This window comes from Ptychodera flava, chromosome 13, assembly GCF_041260155.1.
Source record: "Ptychodera flava strain L36383 chromosome 13, AS_Pfla_20210202, whole genome shotgun sequence".
Classification (NCBI taxonomy): domain Eukaryota; kingdom Metazoa; phylum Hemichordata; class Enteropneusta; family Ptychoderidae; genus Ptychodera; species Ptychodera flava.
In genome coordinates this window covers 28741199-28756542 of record NC_091940.1, presented here as the reverse complement: position 1 = coordinate 28756542, position 15344 = coordinate 28741199, and the positions used below count along the sequence as shown (strand labels likewise).

The 15344-nt window shown below is 38.8% G+C and overlaps 1 protein-coding gene across 4 annotated transcripts; it reads left to right on the top strand.

Moving 5' to 3' along the window:
* Positions 1-1564: 1564 nt before the first annotated feature.
* Positions 1565-15251, top strand: LOC139148067 (D-beta-hydroxybutyrate dehydrogenase-like). 4 transcript variants are annotated; one of them, XM_070719346.1, is made up of 10 exons: positions 1565-1675; positions 7198-7285; positions 8399-8581; positions 10258-10382; positions 10524-10646; positions 11319-11422; positions 11584-11656; positions 13407-13468; positions 14222-14275; positions 14629-15251. In XM_070719346.1, the coding sequence occupies exons 3-10, from the start codon at positions 8412-8414 to the stop codon at positions 14719-14721; spliced, it is 804 nt and encodes a 267-aa protein (XP_070575447.1). In that variant the 5' UTR covers positions 1565-1675; positions 7198-7285; positions 8399-8411; the 3' UTR covers positions 14722-15251. The 4 variants fall into 4 exon arrangements, with proteins under 4 accessions (XP_070575447.1, XP_070575448.1, XP_070575450.1 ...); XM_070719347.1 differs by having other exon boundaries at positions 1576-1675; positions 7193-7285; XM_070719348.1 differs by lacking the exon at positions 1565-1675 and adding an exon at positions 1692-1809.
* Positions 15252-15344: the final 93 nt, after the last annotated feature.

The window sequence follows — 15344 nt, the reverse complement described above, 5'->3', positions numbered from 1 at the left end:
ATTTTGGAGGAACACCATCCAGGTTTTTCTGAATGTAAAATGTATTCTATTCAAGTTGAATGTGCCAGTGATGCTGCTGGGGCGTGGTTGTAAGTACAACAGACAAATATACAGGTTGGCGAGGCTACAAACAACTTCAACGTAAAGCATGTGCGTTTTTCTTGCGAGTGACTGCTAAAAGCTGAGGATTTACCTTTAGATAAACAGTTCACTTTCGTGTCAAAGAATTGTTATTCAGCCATATCAATTTCCATGGCAGTCTAATAAACCACACACTTCAATTCTACTGATGAATATTTTATTTTAATATATTGGTATTCAATTTGAGTGCGTTTCATGAGGAAATTGTTCACTGGTAGTTTGTTTGAACGCGTACAAAATGCACATTGAGAAATAAAAAAAAATGAAAAAAAAAAAAATTTCCCTACCTACCTACCCTATTTTTTAAAACCATGTATCGGAACAGGCACATAATTTTTTTGTTTGGCCTTAGGTTGATAATTTATTTCAGGAGCGTTCTCAAGGTCACTGACGTCGGAAGGAAAACCTTCACACTGACGACGTGGCCGCCTAGACAACCCATCAGCGTTCATGTGTTTTTTGCCAGGCCTATAATCAATCTCATTATCATATTGTTGAATGCTGTAACTGTTAGCAACGTTATTAATCATGGGTTCAACCAGTGGAATAATTTCGCCGGATAAATGAAGAGGCGAGAACACTCCAACAATACTGTTTCCTTTATCTTTCCATCGGTATCTAATATATTTAAATTCTCCTTGGCATCGATTTCTTAATCGAATATACCAAACTAATGGCTACTAAAACACCAGGCGTTAATCGGGTTCCTTTATCACAAAAAATCCTAACACTCCATTTGAATGCTTACACGGCACCCTAATAGAAATTATCATTTCACGCCCTTGGGGAATTATAACATCAACATTAGTTCCTAATGGTACATCAAATTGAAACAGCACTATTTGTAGTAAAATCAATGACAGCTCTATATCATTTCAAAAAATCAAGCCCCCAAAATTTAATCATAATTAAGAGTATTGACTAAGTTAACATTGATTAAACGCTTATTTTCAACACAAGCAGGCACGAGTCCCTGTGCATGTGGGAACTTTTTTGAAATGTGAGAAAATATAAAACTTGCTAAAACTATGGAAAGACACATTCCACTCTAAATATAATCTCCCTGCCCCCATTTTGCTAAAGAACTATTGTATATCTGGTGTAACCTAAAATTTGCACCCCAAGGGCGCCCCGAAAATGAAAAAATGTTCCAGAAAGTAACTTTTGATGGATTGTATTTTCTTTCACCTAAGTTAGTCATCATTTTTTGTAAAGTCTTCTCTGGCAGATATTTTTTCATTGACATTTGCTTTGAGTCTCTCTTTTCCAAAATCCTCCATACCCTCCCAGGATATTTAATGGTCCACCCCTAAAGACACATTCTTTATACAATTCAATCTTTTCATTGATTATTTACATACAAATGAAATGCAAACTCGTCACATCATGCACGATTGCCTTTTTATTGTATTGTTTAGGGAATTTTAGACTTGACCTCACTAACAATTTTTCTAGGGGCAAATCGACGGGTCGTATGCCGTCACGCATCGCTGCTTGATTTGGAAACGTTCGCTTCGTGGACTTTGAATGTAAGGTGAGGCTCAAAATTGACTTCCGCTCAAGATGTTCCTGTCAGAACAGTATCTTTTTGTGAATCACTACTTTCTATTTGGTGCACAACTACCCTACAGTACATCCTGTTGAGACTTTGGGTCAAAATTCCACAAGGTCAGTAGGAGAGAAAGTATGCTAAATATGTTTAACCTAGTTCAGATTCATTAGAAATGCAACATACAGTTTGTTGGATATCACAGTGATCCTCAGTGGCCGAATTAATTTGCTAAGGACAGTTAGGACAAAGATTTCAAGTTAAAAGTCCACTTTGTTCAGACATTGTACCTGTGGGTTTACGTTATGTCGCAGCACAATCTGTTCAGACTTTTTAAATCCTTGTGTCCAACCTCATCTGATAGCCGCTTGTGTCATTGTAGCCTACATGCAGCCAGAACGTTTCGCCCTTCGGCTCTCTGTTGGGGGAAATACTATACACGGTACATAATACACGGCATTTGCCACGGTGGGCACGGCGGTATTTTAGGCGCAGAAAACACGAGGGGCTGCCGATTGTCTAGTGATATACGTGTGAAGGTAAACTCCTGTCTCACGATTTTTCAATGTGATGACGTTGAGCAAGCACGGAAAATTGTGCGATTTATACTGAGTGGTACTGTGACAGTTTGTCGACTCCCCCGTTTGTCCGTGGGTAAATTTTACTGGTTCGTTGTCAGTCTATGAATATCACTATAGGGCCATATATGTTAGGCAAATTTACGACTACGGAAATTAGATTTTCCAGTAATTTGCATCTTGGATTCGTTACGATTCGTACTCGGTGTATGAAGATGATAAAGTAAACATATGGCCGCGGCAAGCAGACTAGAGAACAGAAAGCGCATGATATAGACACATACCAGTATGATAGTGGTAATTGTTAATTTAAAACACCGATTCTTATGGCAAGGAAGATGGTCCCTCAGTTTTCAGGTACATCTGTGAAAATTTTGATGCTCTGTTGCAAAGTAGAGTAAGTGGGTTGAGTTATCGTAAAGATGCGAAATTTTCTTTGCTTCATTAAATTTAAGTTTGATGACGTCAGATAGAGGCGACATGAAATATCACGGATGATTTGATGATTGTAATAATTTCTGTATGTAATAAACACAACATTAATCTTCAGGTAGGAAATCATTTACATATCTCGATGAATTTTTGGGTTCTTATTTAAGAACGAAAATCCAGATTAAATAGAGAATTCAGCATAATAGAGTTTGACCGAGAGTAATTGATAACAATAGCTAAATAATGAAACGCTTGCTCAGTGGAGGAAAAATCAAACAATCGAACGGTTTTTATGTCATCTTTCGCCGAATTAAATCCATCGTTTGTGGAAATGTGACTCATCAAATGTATATATAGAAACATCAATAATAAAATTTTGCCGCAGTCACATGCCAAGGTAATGAGGTCTCTTACCTATTTCCCCTCCGGTGTAAAATGTTGAAAATATGATGAAATTTGATGCACTCCATGACAGTTTTTTGCCATACAAATTTCTGCGAGAGCGTTTGCCAGCTTAATGAATTAGTAGGTGTGTGTGTCAATATGTACTGACTGATAACAGTGAATTTTAAATTTGACGCCTAAACCAAGCATGGCCAGTGATAGGACAGAAACGCCGTTCCACTTATCACGAACACCCCACCAAGTGTAACATTTTGTTCATCGGGTCCTAAACGCTATTTTCTAAGTTTTCTAGACAAAGCATAAAGAAAATTTTCACTGGCGCTTTACACAGTGTTGCATGACTATGCTTTCTCAAAGAAGCAGGTCTTTGATGCTGAAGGAATATGACTAGAAAGTCTATTCCATAAGGAAGCAGCGGCATTCATCTGTGTAGTCGTAGCTCTCGTTTTTCTCGGACGAATATGGATTGCAAAGGGAAACTCCGAGTCGTGCAACGGAAAAAAGTTTTTCCGTCGCAACGTACGAGAGCTAGCTATGGCTGCTGCTACGGCGACATATGAGAAAGAACGATCATCATAATTTGAGTCTTGTTGGTTGAGTTTTAAGAGAAACTTCGTCACTTGAACAGAGAGATCTGAATTCTGGTTTATGAAATCGAAAACTTTAGTGTATACACAGTTCCTCATAACAAGACCAATTATTACGCTATTAATAACAAGTTATTAATAGCGTAATACTGTCAGTAAAATTGTCTCGGGTTCATTGGAGGAGAAAGGAAAAAATTGAGCCATGATTCTTGAAGTTGGCCGGCAATGTTAGCCGTAAGTTGCGTACAGCCTCCGTGTGTTCCCGGCGTTACACGGGCTAGCCGGCATGTGAGCATTTTCTCAGTTTGTCTGTGAATAAGTCAGCATATCAAAATTAGACTACAGTATATCAAAATTGGACCACACTAACATGGATATACTAGGCTTACATTAGATAAAAGATAAAAACAGTTAACCGCCAGCTAAGTACAAAGCAGGGATCGAGGTACGGGCCCGGGTACGGGCTGAGCGAATCCTTGTCCCCGTAAACGCTAGCGCTTACAAACGGTTTATAAATCTAGGATAAAAAATACATTAACTCCCCTAAACAACTCTGGAAAACTCTACGAAGCTTAGGTACTCCATCAAAAAAGACAGGTACATCAAATTCCGATATTGGTTTGGCCTTTGGGGATGACATCAGTTTTGATAGCTCAAAGGTGGCACAAAAGTTTAATGACTTCTTTACATCAGTTGCATCTTCATTACTTCATAAATTACCTGTAAGCAAAGGCCGTTTTGGTCGCAAACATGTTCAAGATTTTTACTCTAAACAAAATGCTTCTCAGAATTCTTTTGGGTTATCTGTAGTCGATGAGACTGTTATAACTGATATTATCGGTAAAATTGGTAAGAACAAAGCAGCTGGTTTAGACGGCCTTCCCGCTAGATTTGTAATCGATGGAGCTCAACAAATCAGTGCTTCCACTTACACACATTATAAACCTGTCTATTCATCATGGAGAAGTGCCATCTGAACTTAAACGTGCTAGAGTGATACCTCTTCACAAAAAAGGAGATAAGACCTTTGAAGGAAATTATCGTCCAGTCTCAATTTTGAGTGTGGTCTCCAAAGTTTTAGAAAGAGTAGTTTACAATCAATTTGAACAATATCTTCAGAAGTTTGACATTTTGTATGAATTTCAATCTGGTTTTCGGCCTGGGTTTTCTACGGACACCTGTCTGATCCACCTTACTGACTATATTAGGTCAAATATGGATAAAGGGGAGCTAACAGGCATGGTTTTGATAGATCTTCAGAAAGCCTTTGATACGGTTGACCATGCAATACTGTTGGAAAAGCTTGATGCATGTGGCATGAATAAAGAGTCAGTACGGTGGTTCAAGTCATATCTGTCTGGTAGAACTCAGGCCGTGAACGTGAACGGTACTCTTTCTAATGATAACTCAGTTGATTGTGGAGTACCGCAAGGCTCTATACTGGGGCCTTTACTTTTTTCAATGTATGTAAACGATATGCAATCAGCAGTGTCATGCAAACTGCTCTTATATGCTGATGATTCAGCTCTTCTTGGGTCTGGCAGAGATGTTGAACATATTCAAACAAAACTTAGTAAGGAATTGGGTTATCTCAATGAATGGCTAATTGATAATAAATTGTCTCTTCATGTCGGTAAACAGAATCTATCCTATTTGGTTCTAGTCGAAAATTAAAACAGTGTTCGGAAATGCAGGTTCTGTGTGGGGATGTCAACATCGCTGCAAAACAGTGTGTGCAATATCTTGGTACTGACTTGGATCAATCCTTGTCTGGTGAAACAGTAGCATCTAAGGTTATTAAAAAGACATGTTCTCGTCTCAAGTTTTTATATCGTAATAAGAAGTTTTTAGATTTTCATACGAGAAAACTGTTGGCTAACTGTTTGATACAATGCCATTTTGATTATGCAAGCTCTTACTGGTATAGTGCCTTGACTTTAAAAGCAAACAAAAACTTCAAACTTCCCAAATAAAGTTATACGGTTTGCCCTCGGTATGTCAGCAAGAGCACACCTTGAATCGGTTCACTTCAAACAAATGGGATGGCTACCTGTTAGCCACAGAGTCGCATATATAAAACTCAATCATGTTCATAGAGTTACATTAGGATTAGCACCGAAATATTTGTCTGATAATTTTGTTTTTAACAGTCATGTCCATAGAACGAGATCCGGACCCTATTCTATTTTTATTCAAGGTGGGGCTCGGTTTTATCAGAATAGTTTTTGTATATACAGCTAGTGTTGAATGGAACAAAGTTCCAAGAAATATACAGAGTATTACTTCAAATTCTCTGTTTAAAAGAAAGTTAAAGAAGTATTTTTATGAAGCAATGATTCAACGTGAGCAAAATGATTTTGTTTTTTATTAATTGTGGTCGTGTCGATTTGCTTGTGATTTTATTTTTCGTGGGACCGCAGTGGAAATAAGTTTTTAACTTTTCTGTGTTATCCCAGCACTTCTGTCTTTGTCTTTTTTCTTGTTTGTACTGTATGGTTAGTTTTTAAGTGCTAAATAAATCAATCAATCAATCAAAAACAGGCGAAGTTGGTCAGTTTTTGTTTTATTGTTATGTCCCATTAGCCGAAATGTTCTGTGTCTGTGAATGCCGGACCCTTGTCCATAACAACGGAGAAAACATCAGTTTTGTAGTCATTCAAGTCACTTGAACTGGACCATTGATACATGTCATACCGTCGTACCGATCGACACGATCGCAAGCGTAGCACTCTGAGCTTTCGGACATAAGCGAGCGCGTTCATGTATGGCCGTGGTTTGAGGGACTGTGGGGCTTAAATACTCGAAATTATCGTGTGTCGCAGCGCATTTCTTTTCATTTTCGACCAAAAATGGTGACTTTGGTATTTTACAACATAAAATGCACTTTTAATAATTTGCTAGTATCCGTTTCAACTCACATCGTTTGGTGTCGCCGTTCTCAACTACCGAAAATCCAGTCGTTGTGGACTGACCTGGTGGGAATGCAGAGAAATACTTAGAAGAGCCAAGTGTAGAATTTGGGACTCAGTGGAGATAATTTGTTTGCGTTCCTGCCAGCCTTATCCGAAGCAGTCTTTGTAGTTTTATCGCCCCCGTTCACGCTGAATATTCATAGACGTGGGCACTATACGGTTCTCGGGGCCTTGACCGTATAGTGCCCACGTCAAAACTTGTATGGCCAAAAGCTGGAATGTCTGTTATAGAGGTGTCATGAAGGGTTGTCCTTCTAGCGGCTGTATGCAAATTGACTTATTATCGAGATCTTGTGTGGTTAATTAATAATATCGCACTCACTGTTGTGTCAGTGACCGCTAGGTGATTGAACCTTTACATAAAATATTGATAAAAATCTTGGAGGAACGAGTTACCTGCATTACAGATTGCGTCAAATTTCATCGTTTTTCCGACCATGGACTTTCTAGTTCAACAATGATCTGAAACATCTCAATCATCACGCAGATCGTCACCGTATAGTATTTCACGCTCTGCTTAATTGTAAGGTCAGTGGTATCACATCTGTGTGGCGATTCCATCTCAACTACTACCCAGTACGTACTGCAAGCCTTCAAAAGCCCACACTCGGACTTAACCAGGTACGTTCTGTATAAAAATGCCTAGATTGCTTAAAATCCCGTGACTGAGAACGAAACTGCAAAATGGGGATTTTGAACATAGGAGAATTTCACGGTCAACTTTACGAGAAATTCAGAAGCGATAAAAGTGTAATTTCCTTCATCACAGTGTTACCGGAAGAAAATCCCAGAAAGGAAATGTAAAACTAAGATTGTAAAGGAATATAACACCTAAAGCTGCAAAAAACGTTTGAAGGCTGACGAATTAGGCCTCTTTTTCTGACAACAACACGAAAATGATGGCCTCAACTCATGTCTGCTCATGACCAATATCAAAGTGGGAAACACTGAAATCAAAATATGACAGGGACAGTGTCACGTGAAAATCTTCGTCATCTAATGTGCTGAAAGAAAGAAGATGGCATGCCGAGCAGATTTAGGCGTGTAAACATTTGTCAAAGTACCAATAGATCAATCAAGGATCAAATGTTAGAAAAAGAATGCCATGCTTTCAGCAGTGACAAGCTTTTATATTTTAACCGACCTTTAAGCCGGCCTTGCAACTTTAAATAACCAATAGCAGCATTAATGATCACTGTCAGTTTGAAAGATGTTGTGCAGGTAAGTTTGAAGTTGGTAATTTGCTTTCATGGTTAAAAAGAAAAAACTTCCTCACCAAGTCACGTTGTGTGATATCCAGTCACAATGTCGTACCAGTAATGACATTGACACTGGCAATGTAACCTAGCTAAGTGTGCTACAGACCTTTGTTAAATTAATGTCCTTGGTGCTAATTTCAGCTCTTACAATCTCGCACTAGGCTTAGGTTGCACAATGGCGTCCAGCAAGTCACATTCAAAAAGCAAAAGGTATCCGATCCCGTTTCATTCAAATTAATCTTTGAGCAAACGATGCCCGAGTGACTGGCTGTGCATTTTTACATTTTAATATTCTAACACTTTATTTTTCTTCAGGAATTATATGTTTGGCTCTATTGAGCTGAGCAGAAACATTGGGTGCCATCAGTAAATGCATTCTTGAGTTTACGAATATTTATTGGAGCGTTATTAAAATGTCATAGAGACGGTAGATATTGATATCACGGGTTTTCTCGGCGCCTATTTTTCATTGCAGATTTAGAACGTAAATGATGGCGACTGCTAACGGCAAGAAGGTTGCTTTGATAACTGGCTCTGCTTCAGCGGATGGTGTCGGCTATGCGATCGCTAAAGCATTGGGTAAAAATGGATACTCCATCATCTTACATGATAAACTGGACGAACCAGAAGTGGAGCCCCAGAGAGAGTATTTAGAAAAGTGAGATTAAACTAAGACAGCTGTACTCTTTTTGCGCACATTTGACAAAGCGACAGTATAGTCAATATTCAGAGATGCTTGCGTCGATTTTGTCTATTCTGGTAACCATACATGTACGCTTGCGCAAACTCAGGTCCAATATGGAAATTTGTGTTATTTTGGAAGATCGTAAACCATAGATCTCTCAGACTAATAATCATTTTCCAAGCCATCGTTCCATCGTCCTCGAAAAACAACTTTACTCAAACTCAGTCAAAGAACAAATTGTTAGAATGTATATCACATAATGTTGATATGATTACAAAGAACAGTCATTTCTAGTACATTTCGTATTTTGAGGGATCACTCTTAGATACTCTAGAATCAAGGATTTCGCAGAAACTTTAAGTTTATGACGGTTTTTTTTGAAATACAAATACTTGCCATTTTTTTGCTAAAACATTTGGATGGCATTCTGTACTTACTTGTATGTGCCAATCGATTAATTCTACGCTACAGTTTACTTAATATATTACAGCTGGTCAAGGTATCCGTGATGTATTTTTTATCTACAGTCCGGCGCCAATAACTAATGCATATTAGAGCAGATTTTCTTCAAATTTTGCACAAGCACGGTTTATGTTTCCATTCCGAGATATATAACCTGCTCTGCGGTCAACTTTGTCTGCCACACTAACATTTTATTTAATTTTTTGGAGATTCGCACCTAGATACGTGTAAACCTACACTTTTCTCATCCAAATAGCGACAAAGCACTGATGATAACAGCAGCGTAAACAACGCCAGTCAATCTACAGTTTTCATTGAGTTAGTAGGTCATTCCTTGCGCCCAAAGCAAGGATATATGGTGTTAATCAGTACCAATACAGTCATAAAAGGAACAGATTTTCCGTGCAGGCTTTTCGTACCGCAGTATATTTGAAAAAAAACCAAGAGCAAGAAGGATTTTCAATGATGCTGTTCGCACCAATTCTTTGTCGCCATCCATACGAGAATGGTCGTATTTCCCAACTAGGATAACAACTAATGGACATAGCATAGAATCGATTACACCTGCACGTGGGGTTTTCCTGCAAAATGACCCACTATAGCTGAATTTGTACGATCAGTCTTTGCTTATTGTCAGAGTCAAGAGTCACGATTGAGATGTCCAAGGATCAGTCTCCACCCTCAAGGTTTATTCAAGGGCGTGGCAAAATAGCAAGCACGTGACCATGATTACAAGTTCTAAATCTATCTATTTATTTGACAGTTTAATTTTGATGTTTCCATGTCCAGACTTTTCATTGTAAGCGACTAGTTCTTACTATGATATTCCGACAAACGTTTGCAATACCTTTTTGGTCTACCACTTGTAGGGCTCGTGTAATAACTAATCTTTTCACTTTATTCTGGCGAAGTTTTGGGAAAATCGACGTCGACGAATCAAATTTTCTTCCATGGACCTAAAACGGACAATTATAACCATTTTCAATTACAAGAGTCTGTGAATATTGGCTAACTCTGTTCTTCAAACTTTTGTCTTTTGTAATGTCAAGGCCCGTACTACCCTGAATAGCATTGAATTTGTTTGGGAACAATTTTTACAAAAAATCAAAAAATCAAAAAATGTTTCTCTTCTTCTTCGATTAGATATGTATCTGACATTTTTCTCCTTTTCGTCTCATCACTTTAAGAGAATATCATGTCAAGGCTCACTATTTACGTGCAAATCTTCTGAAGCGATCAGAAATAGAGGAGATGTGTCAGAAAGTAAAAGCTATTTATCCTGGTGGAGTGGACGTGCTAGTAAATGGCGCAGGTTTGTCAGCAATATATATAACATTTTCGAATTTCGAAGTTCAGTGCTCACAAACGTCCACATTCACGAAATGATATAATAGTTCCACCGAGTGGAAAATAAGAAATTTCACTGTTTTTCGTCCATGACGTCTTTTAACAGGTGTTGTAAACCGTGCGAACCTTGAAGAGTGTCCGCCAGAGAAGTGGGACGAAATAATTGCCGTTAATTTGACGGCGCCGTTTGACTTGACACGACTGTTGCTGGGCGATATGAAAAAGAAAGGTAAACAACTACCGTAGCACCCTGAAGTTCTTTGATCGGATGCTTAGTAAGCTGTATAAAAAGAGCGTCTGATTGAAGACAGGATGATGATACAGCTTCACGCAAGATCTTACTTTCAGCAATAAATATCAAATGACCCCTGCCATTTTAATCGTCTATAAGTGTTTGTGACCGTTGAATCAATGAAGTGAATATTGCTGCATTAATACAAGGCATGTCGATTGTTTGTGATCTGTAGTTTTCTTTGATGCTGTTGTATCTGAGAAATCAAGTTATTCGTCGTCATGACATCAAAAAGCAGAGTTGCAGCCCTAGTTTCTGTGTTGTTCTGCATTTTGTATTTCACACGATATCATGAATCTGCTGCCCACTTCTTTGAATTCTCAAATTTGTCATAAAGCAATATGAGCAGCAGAAAATCAAATATGGCCACGGGCAGTCTTTCTATGCGACGTGTCACAAAAAGTAAGACGGGAACATCCGTTATCCCACGATTATTTTCTTGACGTACAACGAAGCGATTTCAGCGGAAACGACAGTACTTTTCCGGGGCTATCCACCTCAATGACGCCTTTTAAGTTGCTGAATCAATCGAAAGACATCAACAGACTGAGATGAAAATGACACATTGCTCATGAATGAATAGCTGACTTCTATTTCCTTTCTTGCTAGGCTGGGGGCGCATCATAAATATCTCTTCTGTACGAAGCAGGAGCGCAAGTGCAGCTACCGTTCCATACACGGCATCAAAGCACGGATTGAATGGACTTACCAAGGTAAGGTTGCACGTTCTCCGTGTTGGAAGAGGAACGGTTATCATTTATTCATGCACTTACCAACGTTTTCACTAATTTCTGAAACTGCTGTCCAGGATGCGTCGTAAAGATGAGTTCCGCATTGTTAAAAGCTTACACCTTTCTTTATGTTATACCGACAGTCTACAGCCATGTCTGGATATGGAACCGGTGTAACCTGCAATGCGATATGTCCTGCCCTGATGGAAACAAAAAGTGAGTAATCCTTCTTAGAGATGCATCTCTTTGTGACATCGGTTTACCAGAATTGGGTGCACTGCTCTGCGATTTTCAGTCAAATATTGGTAACACACTTGAATTTAATCACAATTATTGAATACAATCGTCATAGGCGTTGCTTTCTGTTCTCCTGCTGTAGATCACTTTTTCAATGTTACACATTGCTATAAATGTGGCCACAAAAGCTGTCATGCCACGGTAATCGTATTAAACAAGAAGCCTCTCGTTGCTTTATTTCATTTTACCAAATATCCTGCATCATGAAAAAAAGCTTAAAAACTTCCCTCAAATAAAAATTAAGTGTAGGGGCTTAGAATTCGCTCCAGATCAGTTACAGCAAGTATGGCCAAACTTACTACATCTTAAATTAAAGCAACACCGCGTTCTTCGTCCGTATAGTCAAGTTGTATTTCCAAAGATTATCAGGTTTCGCGCGCATTATTTTCATAGCACGTCATGCTGTTAATATAGCACATACCAAATATATTAGCTATAAAGAACACCAAGCGACGGTATACGACGAGATTTTGACCAGTTCACGACATATATGTCATATATACACGAGTGGTAGCAAGCGCATTTATGAAGTGAACTTGTCAAACCTGGTATACCGTCGCCGGGTGTACTATTGTAGAAATAACGGGCGACGCGCTGACCATCAACGTTTATTTGTGGGTAAGGGCGAGAGGACAGCCCAAAATTAACGGGCGAGGCTTGCCGAGCCCGTTAATTTGGCTTTCCTCTCGCCCGCGCCCACAAATAAACGTTAATGGTCAGAGCGGAGTATTATATTATCAGCGAACCTAAGAAAACCGTCAAAATTTCCGAAAATTTCAGGAGCGAACGACAACTGGGCCCCAGAAACTGAGCAATACGCGACGCACTGTCACGCGCGCTGTAAAAAAAATGGCAAATTCGGAGATGTTTTCAGAAAAAAGTATCACAACTTGATCTACAAGTGCTCTATTTTATTTTGTGATTGAGTTTTACGTTTTACGTTTGAGCTGTAAAGTTACGATACTTTGAGTTGTTAATCTTATTATTCATATTCACGGGCATGTAAACATACCATTACTGTTTATTTGTGGTCAGTCACATAGTTCAGCTCGACCAATCGAAATGCGACGAGCAGGGCATGGTAATATAATGTATCATGACGGTACATTGAAATTCTGGCATGGAACGTCAAAAAAATGTTTGCTCTTGCCGAGAGCTCGCACGTGTACCAATCTTGCGAATATACCACGGTTCTTTTCACATCTCGACCAATTAGATAGCTGTATTTGCGCCATCAATACACTGGTAAGCTTATGATATAATCTTTGTATGCGCTTCGCAAATCCATGATTCGCGCGACTTGTCTTTGTTTCACACACGGCAGCACACATTACCACGCGCTGCATGAAAACGCGATAATACAGATAAATTCACATTAACGAGTCGCCTGTATTATAGTATAATACACGTGAATTCACATGAATCCACATGAATACAGGCTTTCTGAATACAAGCAATGGATTATAAACTGTATTCACCTGTATATGCACTATTCAGCTAAAATACAGACAATATTCATGCTAATACAGTAAGTATTATAGCGTTTTTATGCAGTGACGCGAGCAGAAGTAGCGCACAATTTTAATGTTGTACCAAGTCACACCCTGACTGGAATGCGCGTATGGTATCATCATTTATATTTTCACTGTATGCATCTTGCTATTTTCAGTGGGAAAGTCCTTAGTTGAAGTGGAGGCAAAGCGGCTTGGTATCTCGTTTGAAGAAGCACAGGTAATGGATACATGTACATTTAACATTAAGGTAGCATGCACCTCGGAGACATCTACGCGGGCTCTAAAACTGTTTTCAGTATTCGTTCGGCCCACCACACATGGCGGTTCATTTTGAAGCTTAATAGAGTACATAAAGTTTTCATCGGCATAGTATTGTGAAAATCGGAAATGTTCGTTTTCTAAATAGAGATGACAAAGATATGGCAGCCATTTTTAGTCTCAAATCTCGGTAAATATCGGGTAATTTGTTTTTCAAGTACCAAAATTTAAAGATGACTCCCATTTTTTATTCTTGATTTTGAAAATGAAACTTCTAAATTTGTGAAAGGTTTGAGCAAACTTTAAAGTCTTTCATTTTCGAGGCGTAACTAATTTAAATAGTTTTATGCGAGGTAACATTACGCTGAGGAATGTTGATAACCGTCCTGTCACTTCTTTTCTTTTAAAGTAGCTTTACTGCAGAAGGTCGCCATATTCTACATAGCCATTATTTTGCATATTATCCATTCTATTATCTGAATGTTGTTCAAGAAATCTTGATTTTTTGGTTTTGTTCTATGCCAAGGGGAAGACTGACTTAACGAGTGAAGGAAATGGATCAGGAGAAGGGCAGAGACAAAAGTAATGATACACAGACGTACAAAAACCGTGAAAAAGGAGATAGACAGCGAGAGACGAAAGGAGTGAAGCAAACAGAAAGACAGACTCTCTACATGGCAAATAACTACGACACTCTTTCTTTGTTTTACAGAAACGCTATCTAGCTGAGGTAAATCCATCAGGAGCGTTTGTACAAGTTGTACAGGTTAGTATCCCGTCTGAGAATAATTTCCTTCAATGTCGAAAAATCAGCAAGTTAAAATGTCAATCATAGCCATATATTTACCTGCTTAATATCGACAAAAATATAAACAATTGACGGAAAAAGTACAAAATCAACAACCAAAGAACAATTCACGGAGAGAGAGAGAGAGAGAGAGAGAGAGAGAGAGAGAGAGAGAGAGAGAGAGAGAGAGAGAGAGAGAGAGAGAGAGAGAGAGAGAGAGAGAGAGAGAGAGAGAGACTGATGTGCAGGACGGACTTCCAATCGTAAAACAATGAGGAACAATCAGGTTTTCGATCGTTCCCTCATTCTTCCGTTGTCGTTTTCATTTACAGGTGGCTGAGCTTGCTGCCTTCTTGTGCACACCAGCGGCAGATCAAATCACCGGGGCTGAACTTCCTGTAGACGCTGGACTATGGGCAAAATAGCTCTAAAGCTCGGATGCAACTACCCATTTTAAGAGTTAAAATACCGCCTTTTGTTTCTCGCTTCCTTTGCTCTGTACTCGACACGCCTTTCTCCAGTCAAAACTATCAATGTCTCTGAGGTCAAAGTATCAAAACGTTCAAAATCGTTGAGTGTGTTTATTGTATTATAGGGTATGTTTCCAAATCTGCATCTGTCCTTGTCAAATTTTACATTTGATCTGATCACAAAACAAACGCAAGTGAGAGCTCTTTTTTAACACAAATAGATGCTAAACGATTTTCGTGGACGTTCATTCGTGTGAGTTTGATCGGAGAGCGTTTGAGTCTCACATCGTCTGAATTCAAGATTGAACTTGTAGAGTTGTTCAGCCTTTCAATAAAGGGAAAGCGAAGAATTAAACTCCATCCGATGACTGGACTTTTAACTACGGAATGTTGCCAAAACCCGTTGAGAAATTAGTGCACTCTTTTGTGACATCAAGACTGGAATGTAATTGTTGTCTTATTGAATTCTAAATAAAAAATCTGTTCAAAATGCATCTTCTTTCCTAATTACTTGCAAACGATCGAAATTCAAGTATACGACACCTTAACTCTTATTGTAATGCTCGTTATCAGGTTAA